A 17,035-nucleotide genomic window follows, 5' to 3' on the forward strand; every position below is an offset into this window, starting at 1 on the left:
TGCGGAGGCTGGCGGCAGCATGCTGAAGACACGTTTTCTACTCGTTCGTAGCTATTCGTTGAAGGAGCTCTTTAAAACCCTGTGTAAGAGGGTGTCCAAACAGCACGCTACAAAACGCACGACTCCGACAAATCGTGAAAATTGAAGCGGGCGCGTCTGCTTCAATTTTCACGATTTGTCGGAGTCGTCCGTTTTGTAGTGCCCTGTTTGGACACCCCTTAAGCCGTGAGACTTTCCGTTGCGAACACGTGGAAATTTTTACGGAAGCGCAGTGCCGCAGTAAAAATGCCCACCTCATCGAAAGCAAGTTTCGCCGCCACGATGCAACGCGCAGATCACAAGTGACCTGCGCGTTGAATCATGCGGCTTTTCCCATATTGGAACGCGCGGGACCCTTGAGACGTCATTATAGGAAACGTCCCATAATGCAATGCGCGGGTCACCAATGAGACGGCACATTGCATTATAGGACGTTTCCCATAACGCAACGCGCGGTTATGCCGACGGCGACGTTGGCGTCGCCGTCGCCGACCACGCGTTGCATCATGGGACGCTTCCCATAATGCAACGTGCGGGACCCTCTTGTCGTCACACATGCCGACATTATGGGAAACGTCCCATAATGCAATGCACGGGTCACGAGTGAGACCCGCGCGTTGCATTATGGGACGTTTCCCGTAGTAAAACGCGCGGTTACGCCGACGGCGACTGCGACAGCGATGCCGCTCAAGCCGGAAACGGGCGCCCAAGAGCTGCGCTCTAAGAAATTAATAGATATAAACCAAACTAAACTTTCATTCCACAGCCATGTTTCATCCCGTCCTATTTAACAAACCGGAAATAAGCCCTTCTTAACTGGTTCAAGGATGACGTGGCGTTAATATTAGGCTAAGTATAATATTAGGTGTCACCTTTTAGCATACTAAACCTAACGGTCATTTGTAACCATCATGTAGTTTCTATATCAGCGAAAAAGCTATGTCGGTTACATATCAAACTTGCATGGCTCGAATGGCCTGTGAAAGCAGCGAGAAAACGATGTCGGCCAGTCACCGGGAAGTCCGTGGCTGAACTGGCCGGTGATTACAGAAAGAAAACTATGCCGGCCGGTATCGGGAACTTTCCAGCTGGTACTGGCCAGTTTAGACAACGAGTCCCCGATATCGGCCGGGGCAGGTTTCTAACCGGCGTCCCTGGCCGGGATCCGCCGTACAGCTCCCGGTACTGGCCGATGTAATCCCAGTATCGGCCGACATGGTGTGGTACCTGGGTGGTTGGTTCTGAAACTGGCGTTTGGTTCGGTACGCTAGCGCTACATTGGGGCTGAAAACGAGCCTTCGGCGATACATAGTTTATTTTGCTTGCGGCGGGGAAAACACTTGTAAATTGTATTTTGCACACCCTATAATTTAATCCTATACTGATAAAGTCGTGAAACTAAGAACATATAATGTCATTTGAAGCTCCGCTGTGTGTGTGCATGCGTGTGTGTGTGTGTGTGTGTTTGCGCACGCGTGCGCGTGTGTGTTCCCTAAATTTCGCTGAATCAATTCAATGATCATATCTAAGATATCACATCTAAGATATCATCATCCGAGTGAAAGCATTGAATAGTTTGGGTGATCTATGTGATAACATTTCGTTCCCAAAATCTAGGCGATCACTGGCTGCAAAATTTATGTTCCGAAACACGTTAGAAATCATCCAATTCTTTCATGTAGGTATTATTATTGAGCAGTTCATTTTTATATCCCATAGTAATCCAATGATTATACCCGTTATGGACGCTTGTTATTTTATACGTTCTGAGCGGGTGTTAAGTATTCAAGTAAAAAGGCACGTTAGTAAGATTACGTAAGATTCGTTTTTGAAGAGTGTGTGTTATCTTAAGATTTCTTGCCGTGGTATTACCCCAAGCCGGATGATGATAATTTAAATGAGAAAAAAATGCATTTATATTGCAATACTTCAACTGACTTTCGAAGTATATAATGGTTCCCAGGCACGTAAGAGGGAAAGGGGGGGAGGGGGGGGGGGGCATGGAACCCGGGACTCCCCGAAATCTTCCATTTTGCTGGGGCTCCCTCTCCCCCTTCCCCTCATACAGCATTTTGTCAAGGTCGCCCCCCTCCCGCCCCCCCCCCCCCCCCCCCAAATCAAAATCCTGGCTACGTGCCTGGCGGTTCTTATGTACGAGGCAGACAACCCTGGCTAATTAACATTTTTAAATACTCATTGCAGTCGCCCAAAAAACGCAAGCAAACTAAAAAAAGCGAAAAAAAAGGGGTTATTGAAAACAACGTTAAGCGCATTTTGCATTGTTTTGACTTTCCCTCAGGTGCAGGAATTTCCGGGTCGGGAAGGCGGCATGAGCGAGGAGAGCGAGTACAGAATGAGACTGGTCACCCTTGGCGGCGGAGGAGTGGGCAAGAGTTCCATCGTCAAGCGCTTTCTATTCAACACGTACACGGACCGCTACAAGCCCACGGTCGAGGACCTCTTCTGCAAGGAGTTCGATCTGGACACCATGACTCTCAAGGTAAGTCTATTTATACGCGTTAAAACGAACTACAAACTTTTAAAAAAAAAGTATACATGTTTTTTTTGTTTCTTTTTGTTTTTGTTCTATTTTTTTTCATAAAAAAGTACGCATTTGGAACGCCCAGTCTTTACCCACATGTAGCGATAGCTGTCCGAATTGTATGTCAAAGTTTCAGAGCTAACCGTTATATAGTATTCAAAAGTCAAAACCGATTTTCTGAAAATTTTAATGTGAAATGGTGGTCCTCGAAGCCCACGAACATTGCTGAAGTTCCGAAGGGCGCATACCACAGAGAACGGGCACCATTTTGCCATTGAAAGTATCAGAACCGCAATAATCTCTTTAATGCTGTGGTTCGTTCAGTCACTCTTGCATCTGGTCTGGATCGCCAATGTTATATTTGGGCGGTAATTGAGCGCTCGGCGAGGTGTCTTTGTTTTATACGCTGTGAATTATTTCGGTGGGACAAGCTTGAATGGTGCGATTCTGTGACGCACTTTTGTCACGTTAAATACGTCAGTTGTGTTCATACACTTATGAGGTTGGCTCCTAAATGTGAATTCTGGTTTATTATATTGGGTTGAGGGCTGGGAAGTTGATCGATTAACCTATCGACTAATCGATTAATGCTTTAATCGCGTTTAATTATTTTTTGTCCGGTTAATTCATAAAATTTCGATGAACCAAAAGAAAGTAAAAATTGCAAGCTTTCACCATGCAAACGTGGACGAGTACAGCTGTATAGAGGGCTAAGCTTAGGTTCAGATCTACCCTAAATTGAAGTAAACTGTAGGGGCAAGATTTGTTATTTCTGACAAGTGCAGAAGGTTACGCGTGACTCGACCACTTCAACGCCGTTCAAGTGCCCGGTTAGCGCTGCGGAGACGTTTGTGAACAATCAAAGGAGGTCGCCCTTCCCGGAGAATATCCACAAACCGCTTTGCTCATGCAGCTGGAGTAATAACCTGCGAGTCCGATTGTCTTTGAACTGTTTTTAAATACACATCGAGGTTGATTTATAATCAAAATTGTATATTGCGACGTTCATCCAATATTCGGAAAAGGCAAAAAGTATTAAATTTATTACGCATGGAAGCGAACGAGCCCGATTAATTGATCAATTAATCAATTAAAAAGTGACCATTAATCGTGTTAAACTTTTAGTAGACGCCAGGACCTAGTTATACTAAACTAAACCGAAGGTATTACTTTTTTGGTATCGACTAATGTAAACCCGAAGCGCGTAGGATGTCTATGAAACGAGACACAGTGTTTCTGCTCTTAATTAAGTACTGCATACACAGCGGCGTGCCGTCATCTACCAGTACTGCGTCACGATTATTAGAGACTCTAAGCTGACAGACGTATTTCCATGGCCAAATGTCTTATCCAGCGTAAATCAAGGTCGCGATATTTGGCAGACCTTTCTCACACTGTGTAGACACTCACAATATCGTTTTCTGGTTGTGTCTTGCTGTCAAGCACTGGATCGTAATATGGTCATCAAATGAAAACGTTTTCAAGAGCACTTACTTTTAATATTAATCGGTTTTCGATATTCTAACTGCATTAAAAAAATGCGCAAAAAAGCTTTTTCAAATTATCTGTTATTTAAGGTGTGTAGATGATATTTGGTGTCTGTTCCCTTACCTTCAGTGGTGAGTTCTGTTCTGCTCTGATCCAAGTAGTAAGTAAAGTATTTTCTTCTTACTCAGAATTACTAAGATTTACTCACCAAGATATATCGCGAAGTACTTTTCAGCTTTTATGTTTCAGTACAAACTTAAACATGATACATTTAATCTGCGTGTACGAAGAGCATATTTTGAAATAGGCACTGCATTTGAACTCTGAGCAATGTAAACTTGTTAAAATGGATGCCGTTTTTCTCAATGACGTGCTTTCTTGTTAATCAAGACTACTCACCATTTGATGAACAGACTTTCCGCAGCGCGGACAGCTGTTTTGAGGCTGTTTCGCACACTCGCGACTAGGGCTGAGCGGTAGGGCAGCTGGTCGTGACTCGTAAACAGCCGCAGGAGACTTAAACAGGTTTTTAACCTTTCCGGCAGTACGCAGCCGCAGATATGTGAACCGGCCTTATAATCTGCCGGTTATTTTGATACCTATTTTATGGAAGTTGCCGAGAGCCTCATATCAAATCCAATCAAAAAGAGGTGAGGAACCATCCCTCGAAAATTAGGAAGAGAAACATGCAGCCAATCAGCAATCACCAGCTTTTGCAAAATGAACTAAAAAGTTAGCGCAAATTTTGACGCGTCCTTGACCTTTTTGTCACGTAAATAATGGGCCAGGCGGTACTGCAACACAAATGTAACCGGAGAAATTTTAATTTTAAATAGCATTTGTATTTCTATGTCTAAATACACGGTAATAATATGCAGTGACAATTAACGCCAGTCACCGTTTTGTTGCCGGGGTAAACTTTAGCTCAAGTGGCGTCATATGAAACAGCCCACTTTACAACCTACCATTTTAAAGCTCAAGTTGCGTAGATATAGAGTCGCGAACTATGTGAGCTGAAACAGACATCCTTCTTGCCTCTTTGGCGTACCTGCCAGTTTCGGAAAGAGCTGTAGTCCGAACTAGGAATAGAATGCGAAGTTGAAGTCCTTACATGGCACTATTTGACAAGTTGGGAGATAGAACTTGTGGGGATCGCGGACACAGGAAAAAGTCCGGATCGGATATTTCAGCTCTTATTTTCAGCGGCGGGTACTTGTGCTCAGGAACCAAGTAACCAAAACTCTTTTTTTGTTGCCTCCTTCCGTTCCAGGTGGACATCTTGGACACTGCAGGCGACCACCAGTTTCCCGCCATGCGCAGACTGTCCATAGCCAACGGACATGCCTTCCTCCTCGTCTACAGCCTCGACTCGCTGGCCTCCTTCAGGCACGTCAAACAATGCTTCGAGGAAATCAGAGAGCAAAAGGCGGATTTTCAGGTACGAAGTTGTATCACAGCGGAGCTGTTAAGGGCTAGTTTCCAGAAAGATCGTGTCCGCAAGCAAATACATGTCGACACAACACTCCGGACAGCTACCGCCATCTATGAGCGACGGCGGCAACCAGACAGCCGGCTTGCCGGATGTCTGGTTGCCGCCGTCGCTCATAGAAGCCAGCAACCTTTCCAGCCTTTCCACTCTGGCTTGCGAATTGTGGCCAATCATTACTTCATTCCCACCATAGTACCAGCTTCACTAGTCTTCCTTCTTCACCAAAATAGAAAGGCTAAAAGCTTTCTTTTTCTTTTTAACTACAGCGGTGCAGACATTTAAATTTTAGATTGCAGGGCTGCTGTAGTGCTGAAGTTTCTGCGCCACACTCCGCAGGCCAGCGTGGGGCACTGCCTGAACACAAGTAATGTGTCAGCTTTTGGGTAGAACTCGAGTGCATTAAGTGACGACTTGAGTACCAGCCGACCTGCGACGCGCGAGTCATGTCCAATTTGGGCTCTAAACTCAATTGAAGTCTTTGACGTATAGATATTCATCACTTTGGCCCTCTTGTCTAGAAGGTGTGATGGCATGGCTTAAATTATGAGTTAATATGATTAAGCAAGATGGATGAGGAAACAAGTCCTGAGGAAGCCAGCAATCCCAAAGCGTCCCTATGTTTGTAAGCCACAACGGCCATTCTGGATTGTCGGCACCGAAACTCAGCTTTTTGTATAAAGTGTATGTTGGTATTACCGATTGCTACACTAAATAGAGTCTAGCTGTGGCTAGGGTCGTAAGACAACGACTTTTGATGGCAGGAGATATAGAAGCGAACCCAGGCCCGATCACTTCTGCCCAGGAGAAACAACTAGTTGAGGCTATGCTACTAATACCTAGGATGAACGAGGAGCAAAAACCGATGTTGAACTAATTGAAAGTCATTAGGGAAATGCAAACATCGTTTGAAAGAAAACTAGAGGGCTTGTCAACTATGATAACTATTGAAAGCGAGATGACTATGGTTAAATAATTGAGAAACGAAGTTTCAGAAATAAAAATGGCGAATCTAGAACTTGACAGCCAAATTGGAATTACTATACCACGTCAGGATGACGTACAAAATCAATCGCGGAGAAACAACCTTATTATTTACGGCTTGGCGGACACAGCAAATGAAACCTGGGAAGAATCTGAGGCCAAGGTGGTCTCCTTTTGCTCTGGTAAGTTCGGCGTAAAGCTTGAGCCCACTAACATCAAACGTGCTCAAAAGCTAGGCTGCTTTTCTGAAGAGAGGGGACGCCCCCTTATCTCGAAGTTTTCGTCATTTAAAGATAAACAAAAAATACTGTTCGTCGCCTATAAGCTAAAGGGGAGTGGCCTTTTCATTGGTGAGGACTTCTCACCTGCGATACAACTCTCATGACGCAAACGTTTAGAGTACGCCAGGGAACAAAACGCCCAATTCAAACTACGATACAACAAATTAGTTATTCGTGGTAAAACATACCAGCACAATCCTGAGGCCGACACCGTGTTTGAAACCTCTGTATAGCCACGACAAAAAAGCGATATCAGAAGGCCAGACGTACAAGAACTTGTCTTTGTTACAGTGAACTGTAGGAGCATCAAAAATAAAAAAGGATGACCTTGTTTTTATTCTTGCTACAACGGATGCTGATGTTGTTTGCGGTACCGAATCTTGGCTTGACGCTTCTATAACTAACTCCGAAATATTTCCACCCAACTACGAAGTCTACCTCAAAGACAGAAATTCGAGGGGAGGGGTTGTGTTTTTACTCGTCTCGAAAAACCTACAAAGCACAGCCCTCGAATTTCGAGACTGTATGTGCGAATCTGTTTGGTGCAAGATAGAACTCCAAGGCTATAAATTTATAACTGTAGGCGCATTTTATAGACCCCCAGGTAGCAATTCACTGGATCCCCTTTTGTGTCTTTCAAATGTGTTATCTGCAATAACGCCTGATGACGTTATTCTTGGTGGCGACTTCAATCTTCCGGACAATGATTGGGTCGACAATCTGCCACTTTTGCGAAATTCTTCGTCACTGTATAAAACTTTCAAGCAACTCATAGACGCCCATAAGTTGCAACAGTTTGTGTTGCTTCCAACAAGGTACGGTGCAACAAGTGAATCTATACTAGATCTTTTCTTTACAAACCACCCGTCCGCCATCCGTTCGGTAACGACGGCTCCGGGCATCAGTGACCACGAAGCTATCATTACAAATGTTACATGTAACCATGCTGCGACTGATAAGCCATGCTCCCAAAAAATTTATTTCTTTGATCCAGGGGATTACGGCAGCTTGTTTTTCGACCTCCTGGCTTATCTTCCGTGCACATTGCTTTACATTGAATAATTATAAAATCTATTTAGGAATGAACTTTCTTTTCTTATCGCTGAATATATTCGTTCTAGGATGTTGTCGGGAAGGCGCAGAAATGACAAACCGCGGATGACAAAATAGTTGCAACTCCTTCTAAATAAAAAGCTAATATTCCTTCGAAAATATTAGAAAACGAGGGACCCAGCCACAAAAAATTGAACTTCGGTGGCTGGATAATATCTTTAAGAATAAAGTTAAGGAAGCGAAGGAACACTACTATTTGGCACTGGGACCAAAATTACCTAACAACCCAAAGGAACTATGGAAAACGGTTAGAAAATCGGGCAAGAGTGAATAAGTAGGCATTCCAGCAATTCTGAACAATGAAAAACTGACCTCCGATAACTTTGTCAAGGCTGTTTGCTTCAATAACTTCTTTCAATCTGTCTTTTCAACAAGCGGGCTTGTTGTACGAAAATCTTTCGAGGCAACTTTTGATACAATGCCTCAGTTTGTTGTAGAAGATTATGACGTACTGAAATTACTGCGTAATCTGAGATCCCATTCATCCATGGGGCCTGACGGCATTCCTAACCACGTTCTGAAAGCCTGTGCTGCAGCAATTTTATATTTTCGAGTTATTCTTTTCAACAAATCGCGCTTTACTAGCAGGCTACCATTGGAGTGGAAAACGGCAAATGTTGTGCCCATTCATAAGTCAGGCCAAAAAACCCTGGTTTATAATTAGAGGCCCATCTCCTTAACTTGCGTTTGTTCCAAGTTACGTGAACATATCATATATTCAAATATGGTTAACCACTATGAATTCCATACCTTTTTTTCCAAAGTCTCAGTGGGTTTTTGGGCTGGTTTATCGTGCACTACGCAGCTCACTGAGTTTTACATGACCTTTCACTTTCACTAGATAAGGATGTTCAGGTTGACTGCTGGCTCCTAGATTTTCAAAAAGCATTTGATAAAGTACCACATTCACTTCTTATGCACAAGTTGTCGTTCTTGGCCCTTCCCGACGATCTTTTTAGTTGGATAAATGATTATTTGTTAAATCGTAAACATTGCGTAGTCGTTGGTGGTCGAAATTCCCCATATGCAGATGTAACCTCGGGCGTCCCACAGGGGTCTGTACTTGGGCCACTTCTCTTTTGATATATATCCATGACATAGCACAAAACCTAACATGCAGTGTACGATTATATGCAGTTGATTGTGTAATCTATAGAACGGTTAAATGTGAGTATGACACTCTACTTTAGTCAAACATTGAAAAAGTGATGACCTGGTGTGACAAATGGCAAATGTTTCTTAATATCAATAAATGCAATTATGTTAGATTCACCAAAAAAACAGCCATATCTATAAAAATATCAGTTCAACGGTTTTGGCCTTGAGGAGGTTGCTGATGTCTAATATCTAGGGGTTTATCTTAGCAGCGATCTTTCCTGGACTAAGCACATTGACGGAATAACAGCAAATGTAGACCGCGTTTTAAATTTTAGCAAACGGAATTTCAAAATGGCCCCAACAAATATTAAGGAGCTGTTATACGTAACTAATGTTAGGCCAATCTTAGAGTAGGCTTGTCCAGCGTGGGACCTGTATTACGTAAATTTATAATATCGAAACTAGAGCGCGTGCGAAATAGAGCAGCCCGTTTTGTTGCAAATGATTATGAATTTTGCTCAAACATAACAGATTTAAAGAAACAACTGGAGGGGCAGTCTTTGGTGTCACGGAGAAAGAATGAAACTTTTCAGAGGTATTTACTTAGGACAAACAGGTATTGTGAAGGACAACTACTTACATGACCCTGATTACCTTTCCTCAAGGGTGAACCACCCGCTAAAGATAAAGAAGATTAGGTGTAGAACTGAAATGTTTCAGAACTCATATTTCCCCAAATCAATTAGTGATTGGAACAGTCTTCCGCAACACGTGGTCACTGAGAGTTCGGATGGTATGTTTTCCTCCTTATTATTAGACATCCTTTAATAGTGGTGCGCTGAAGTTTTTGTTTTGTACTGTTTTGTTCTGATTTTGTGTAAAAATTAAAAACGAGCGTGTTGGTTAATAGATACAAAACTTGAAAGTATAAAACAGAGAGGACGATGACAGGAACAGGACATCTTTCAAGATGTCCTGTTCCGGTCATCGTCCTCTCTGTTTTATACTTTCAAGTTTTGTATTTGTTTGTGTAACAGTTTTGTAACAGTCTTATTGCACTTCTTTTAATCAATAGTCTTACTTTTTATGAACATGTCTGATACAATGTGACGTATAATCGTTTTACTTTCCTGTACCATACCCATTGTAGGAGAAGCGCTAAAGTAGACTCACTCACCCTCACACTCACAGCAGAAAAACGGTCACTCACGTCGCGCTGATTTTCAACTCAAATTCGAAAAGAACCATCATCAGTTACCACGTGAGATAATAGAGGCCGCCAACATCATAAAAAGGAGTGACACCTGTGTTAGTAGTCCATCCATAACGCTGACGGGAAAAGAATTGTTATATCTTGATTCTCGTAGGTAATGTGCGATAGACATTGCTAATTGTTTTGTACAGAAGAGAAAGAAGTGAGGTGACAAATTTAATACGGGTAAAAGAAAAACGAAAGAAGACGAAAATACAATTTGAGTTGAAAGTCAGCGCGACGTGAGTGACCGTTTTTCTGGTGTGAGTGTGAGTGTGAGTGTGAGGGTGAGTGAGTCTACTTTAGCGCTTCTCCTACAATGAATATCCAACTCGCCCAAGCATCTATTCTAAGATGTACCATACCCCCTACAATAATGCCTCTGCGGCGATGTAGTAACGGTTCAAATAAAAATAAATAAATTATCGGCCTTATACGATTCTCTCATTGGCCCCTGTGACGTATTTGGGAGGATGTCTTCTAACGTCAATAATTGTGATGTTGCTCTTGAGCGCACTCTCATCAAACTCTTCAGTAATCTACACACAGCACCTGACTAGCTATTCTAAACTCAGGATCTGTCTGAAGAATCACCACAATGCCAAGCCTTAAAACAAATATTTTTTTTCTGTCACGGCAGAAGTGTGACAAGTGAGAGTAAACCTAAGAAAGATTTGACCACATATAAGTTCTTATAAGGTTTTCTGTAGTTCGCTCATACCTCGTTAATTTTTTTATAGTCAACGAAAGGTTATAATACAAAGGGCGTGACTGATTATGATCACGTTTCTTGCTTCAGATTTGTTTTCCGGCGTTATGTTTTTTTTGCTTATGTCTCAATTTCGTTATAAGTTACAAACAAATGAAGGGAATGAATAACGCTCATATGTGACAAAATAAAATGCCTTAAAACATTAATCTGGAGTCGACGTGGCTCTAACTAGACATTTATGATTGCATTCCAAAATTTATTACTCTGCTCTTTTTGAAAGCTCTGCAGAATTGCATTAATATTAAGGCAGGGACCAGCAAGGGGAAAAGTTTAAACAATTTTAAACGTCATAATCTAAAATCTCAAAATAAGAATAAATAAAGAAATGAACGTCACTAAACAAAAATCTCAAAAGCAGCTGGGTGCCTGTGTTTTTTCGCACAAGGGCACGAATATATAGCCGTTTACACAGAAAAAGATGAGGAAGACAAAACACATGCCGCCGCAAAGATTTGATGGAGACTGGCCTGAACCTGTCCAGACAGCCTAATCTCCAAATTAGTGCATAGTTTGGAGATTTCTGTTTGGTAGTAAACTGTTTGTCAGTTTCGTTTTCCGCTCTTCTGAGGCTATAAATTCTATTTAAAGATAACATTCGCATAACTGACGTGGGCGCTAAACGCAAAAGTGCTTTGATCAACAGATTCAAACCCCAGTGATGCATGTGCGAGTTTTTTTAACATAATAAACGCATTTTTAAATTAAGTGGAAGATGATGTGCGTTTTAGAAGATGCCTTTAAGTAACAAGGGCTCAGCAAGACAAAGTCCGCAGACATAAACAAAGCTCTACACAGACGCGCAAGTATTGCGCTAGAAGTTATGAATAAAGTAAACTCGACTCAAAAGCCGTTGCTACTGCTTTTTGATCGCTAAGAACACGCTTTCTTATCGGTCATCGCACTATAGGAGAGCATTCCGCTACCAGGTGGTACAACAAAATTCGTTAAACTAGCATTTTTCGCAAAGTTACAATCTAACGGCAATCGTTTATCCATGCTCAAGCATCGTCATTCATACCGTTGCCACCACTGACACTTCATACTACTGAGGAACTAAGCGTCGTAACGGTAAAAGCAAAGTAGTTTTATGCAGCATCAATTATGCTCTCTGAGGCACTTTAGCGGTAACATGACTTCGTCGCTGTTCCACATATTGCTTCCAAACGGGGCTAGCAGGCATTAGAATTTATTACTTAGGTTAGTACCCCACTGGACACTTTCAACCACCATAGTAGTTTTGACTCAATGCTGAAAGAAAAACCACAAGAAAAAACGGCAATGGTTTGTTTGCGCAAGGTGTCCACACCAGGCCCCGCACTAATAAGCCATGTCTGGGTTCAGCACTTTCAGGCTAAAACGAAACCGAACCAAACGGGGAGCTAAAAGTGACTGTTCCATTTACATCGAGCGAAGAACCCCAAATCTGTCCGCAACCGACTCAAACGTTAGCACTGCCGCTCAAAAGCGCCACATGACAATACGCGCCCAATGAGTGTTTGAGCCTATTTTCACGAGAGGTCGCGACGAGGCCCTGTACAAGGATAACCCAAACCACTCGAAGGACCTGACACTCCGGACCACCGGCTTAAGCCAGCGGGCAATGCCAGTGGCCGAGTCACGATACTGGGGACCCTATAGTCTATGTGGAGAGCACGGGCCTCAGTCACGCCTTTTTACACTTAATAATATTACCGGAAGGCCATACTAGAGATTTACCGCCCAGCACCCTATCGCTTAGTAAACGTTAAATGGGAAACATTGGTCCTGTAGCGTTCTTCCGTATTTTTTTTTTTTTTTTTACCAAACCAAATGAATTAGAACAAGTTTGTTTAATTTTTCGTGCTGATTTCAAGTATGTTTTTTTTAATGAGTAGGTTCTTTCTCGAGATAATTATAATTTACCCCCTTTGTTTACAGAAGCAATAGTGAAAATCTATTTTGAAAAACACGTTTTATCATATGGCTAGATACTACAAATTATGAAGCATACAATGTTGGAAGCACTTTTCTGGATTTAACTGGTGACTTTACAGCACATTTAATTTCAGCGTTCAATGTGTGGCTACCAATCCATAAAACAATAGTTCGATTGAATATTTTCCTACGCCTATATTGAATAATTTGCTTCCAACATTGTACGCATTGTGCATTTTAGCTATGCATTTTGTTAAGAAATTTATATTTCTGTCTGCGAAAATTGCTGAGATCTCCTTTCTAACATTTCGCAGAGTTGAGAAAGTGTCGTTTTAACATCAACTTCAGCGCAACTTCAGCCTGCATAAATATTATGAAGTGTAATATGGCTCACGTAATAATCTTTAAGATGAGAAACTTGGTAAACCAAAAGAAAACAATGCCATAAATTTAAAATATTAAAAAAAAAAAAGAAACAGTGTTTTAGGGATTTCTTGGCGTCTAAGAACCACGTATTCCCTTAACCACTGCCATCAAGATCTGCCTCTTAAAACAACTTGCAACTCATCACCCACGTATTCTTATTCACCAAGGGGCGACATTGAGGAGGGGCAGGGAACGCGCGAAGGCGTGTCAGACAAGCACGCGGCCTCACTGGTCGAGGTCAGGGATACCTAACCACGTGGGTTTATTTGGCGGGTGAACAAATGCAAGATATCCACAAGGAGCAGTCAAATTTGCACGCCACATAGTGTTTATGCCTGGGAAGTTTTCTTGGCAAGGGGTTGTCAAACTGCTTTATGAATCTTCTATTTCTTCTGCGCTCTAAAGCAGGGAACCTATATAATTTTCCTCGCTGCCACCCGCCTGTCATCTACTGACAACTATCTCCGCGCTGCGACCCAAGAGCCCTTGCACGTACTTATGCTCCGGCATACTATCGATGACGGAGCGTCTTTCGTGTGGCGGATTACACTTGACCGCCTGGCGGCATAGGAGGCCGGTGAAGGTGTAACATTCGGGCAACCCGGTCGAAGGCCTTGTGCCACCAGGGTGCAAACAAAATAAAAGTGTATGTTTCAAGATGATCGTTCCTCTGTGCACGTTCTAGATATTCACTGGGCGGTTTCATTTGGATTCAGGCAACGAGGTGCAGTCGTATTTTTTCTTATTTCCCTTCAAATATTTATAGTTCGTGGCGCATGTTCCAAGAAGAACGATCCTTTTTTATTTTAATGTCCTGGCATGTTTAGTTTCTGAGAAAAAGAAATCTCAATGAAGCGGGAAAGAACGACGAGGTGTTGACGATTGTCATGTGTGGTGTTTTTTAATCACTCTCAATCTTAATATATTCAAATGAGAGCGTCTATAATTTTATAGTGTGATATATATGCAAGTATGTAAGACGACATTATGACTACTATTTATTATTCGTCGCTTCAATCTTTATAAAAAATCCCCAAACATGCCTCCGCGAATAACTGTGGCCGAAACTGCGGTTTTTGTTTTTGAGTCGACTATGTTGACTATCGCTTTTAAAATAATACCACGTGTAGGACCTTGCATTGCCTTCCAAATTAAGCAAAGTTAGTGTTTTTATTTTGTATGAGTACTGAGAAATAAATTATCAAACAGAGAAGGTTTTCACATTTTTGTTCAATTTCAGCAGGTTGTGTAAAAAAAACATTTTTAATTTTTTTTTTTCGCTTTGCGTTCTCTTTACACCATTCTTTTAGTCAGAATACATTCTGTTAGAGGTATATGCACTGGTTTTGAGTTTTAAGCCTCTAAATATGCAAAGAAGAGCAAAGGCCGATGGTGGGTCTTGACGATTGTCGTGTGTGGCGTTTTTAAAGCACTCTCAATTTCAAAGTATTCAAAAAAGAGCTTCTAGAAACCAGATTTTCACAATAACAACTTTGGCCGGTGAAATAGTAGATCTAGCAAAATCTTTCTATTTACCTAATACGTCGATGCTCCACAATGTTATTTTTGCACAACCTGAAATTACATTAATCATCAACTTCTTGTTTCAGGAGGTCCCAATCGTCGTGGTCGGAAACAAGCTAGATCTGTCCGAAGACCGCCGTCAAGTCAGCAAGGAGGACGTGGCTGAATGGCTTTTCTGCGAATTGCCACGACTCCGAGCCAAGTTCATGGAATGTTCGGCCAAGGACAACGTGAACATCCGCGAAGTCTTCAGAGCCTTTCTTCAGCTCGGCCGAATTCCGCTGGCCTCCGAGCAGGCGCCAGCTCTGCAGCGACGCTGCAGCGCGAGGGTAACAGGACTCAGAACACGCGGTTTCTCGTCCACATCCTTGCAGAGGGACCAGTCTTCGTCTACTGGAGGCGGAGAATCGTCCTTACAAAAGTCAACAAGTGGCTCGACAGCTTTGGATGGCTTTGGTGTGCAGAAGGCAAAGCCAAGAAGTCGTTCGCTCATTCGAAGAACGAGCAAGAAGGCTAAGCTGAAAGATCCGGCAGCTGGCGATGACTGTACCGTATCGTGACGTGGTGTGCGTTGCTCAGCAAAGTGGTCCCGATGTCTCGGTGCGTACGTTTAAGTGTCTTGTTGCGTCGACGGTTCTTCGAGGTATTACGAAGATTGAACTGTGGTTATAGGACACTTTTGAATGCGCCGTCTCAATTGGCTATTTCTTTGTAACTTCTTGGAAAGTAGGACTAGATCGTCGCACGGGAGGTTCACCTATTAATATCTGGACCAGTAAAAAAAACCACGGTGATTTCAACGGCACGTCGTGGAAATGGGCAGGAAAGAGGATGGTTTGTTCGGGCCATTGACGTGGATTTAGACAAACACTTACAAGAACTGCCGTTGTTTCATCGAAACTAATATCCGATGGAGCGAAGCTATGTATCATGTCTGACGTTTGTGGTGTTACAAGGTGGCGATTCCGTCTACATTTTCTGATATCACTATTTAATGTATTCATAACATCTATAGTTCAGAACTCTCATCGAAGCAACACCATATCTACCAGAAGCATGTCTGTCATCTCCCAGACCAGCTGATTTCAGTTGGTGTATATAACCCCACATGTCCTTCATAGGCCTCTCCTTTAAATGTTCCTGCGCTTTCGAGTGGGGTGACATTATATGTTGTATAACTTGCATGTCGAACATGCAGCCAAAACATCACATTATTTTGCGTTTTTATTTTTTACTTTCTGGTGTAAGCCTAAACCAGCATTCATATCACACCACCAAAGTTCTTGTAATTAATGGGACACATTCTATGCTGCCCCCATACTGCTCCATATTATAACGTCTAACGTAATGTTTTCTGCGTTTTCAGTCAAGCTTCTTCGGCCTCTGAGACCAAAATGTAAAACGTCAAGAAATTTACGAAAAGTAATTATTGAGGCTTGTTATATGGGTTACTAATTTGATGTAATGTTACATTGAACATTACTTTCCTTTAATGTTCAGCGCAAAAATAATGTGTTGTATGAATTTTAAGAGAAAGCAGTATTTATCGAAATTTCGCCGGTACTCCCCTATGATACTAGCACCCACAAGTTAATAAGGTCCAGTAAAGTTAAAAAGTAACAAAATTTAGCATACACGTGATAGTTATCTAAAAAGACGTATATGGTGCTGTTTTTTCGGGCGTGATTGCAGAGTCACACACAAAACAAGAGTGCAAAATTGCCATGAAACTTATTTCAAAGAAAAATAACTTATACTCGGCGAAAACATTCTGTGGCAATGAAGACAAAGAAAAGGGGGGGGGGGGGGGGGCAGTCTAACGATTCTGTATTATTGCGCCAAGTAGTTCCGGCATTAGGACCGACTTATGGAGCAAATTACTCTGTAGTGATTTCCTCGAAATCTATTTGTCTTGCGACCGACGCAGATATGCGGCGTCGACCTAAAAAATACCGTGAAATTCGTCAGCGTCGCAGTTTTGGTGTGAACGATGCGTAAGCATTTCTTGTGCTAAAAAATCATACTTCAGGCACGACATACCAAAATTGGAGCACGCCCGCCCTACAGAGCAAAGCCAAATTTTATTTGGATCACGTCTAGTTACCCGTGCCCCCGG

General features: G+C 42.4%; 1 protein-coding gene across 1 annotated transcript; it reads left to right on the forward strand.

Annotated features, from left to right (window-relative positions):
• Positions 1–2,368: 2,368 nt before the first annotated feature.
• LOC8025987 (GTP-binding protein Di-Ras2) lies at positions 2,369–15,479 on the forward strand. The gene is made up of 3 exons (XM_029977645.3): positions 2,369–2,539; positions 5,340–5,507; positions 15,006–15,479. Exons 1-3 carry the CDS (start codon positions 2,369–2,371, stop codon positions 15,477–15,479), a joined length of 813 nt encoding a protein of 270 aa, XP_029833505.2.
• Positions 15,480–17,035: the final 1,556 nt, after the last annotated feature.

This window comes from Ixodes scapularis, unplaced genomic scaffold (genome assembly GCF_016920785.2).
Source record: "Ixodes scapularis isolate PalLabHiFi unplaced genomic scaffold, ASM1692078v2 PGA_scaffold6__148_contigs__length_123643588, whole genome shotgun sequence".
Taxonomy (NCBI): domain Eukaryota; kingdom Metazoa; phylum Arthropoda; class Arachnida; order Ixodida; family Ixodidae; genus Ixodes; species Ixodes scapularis.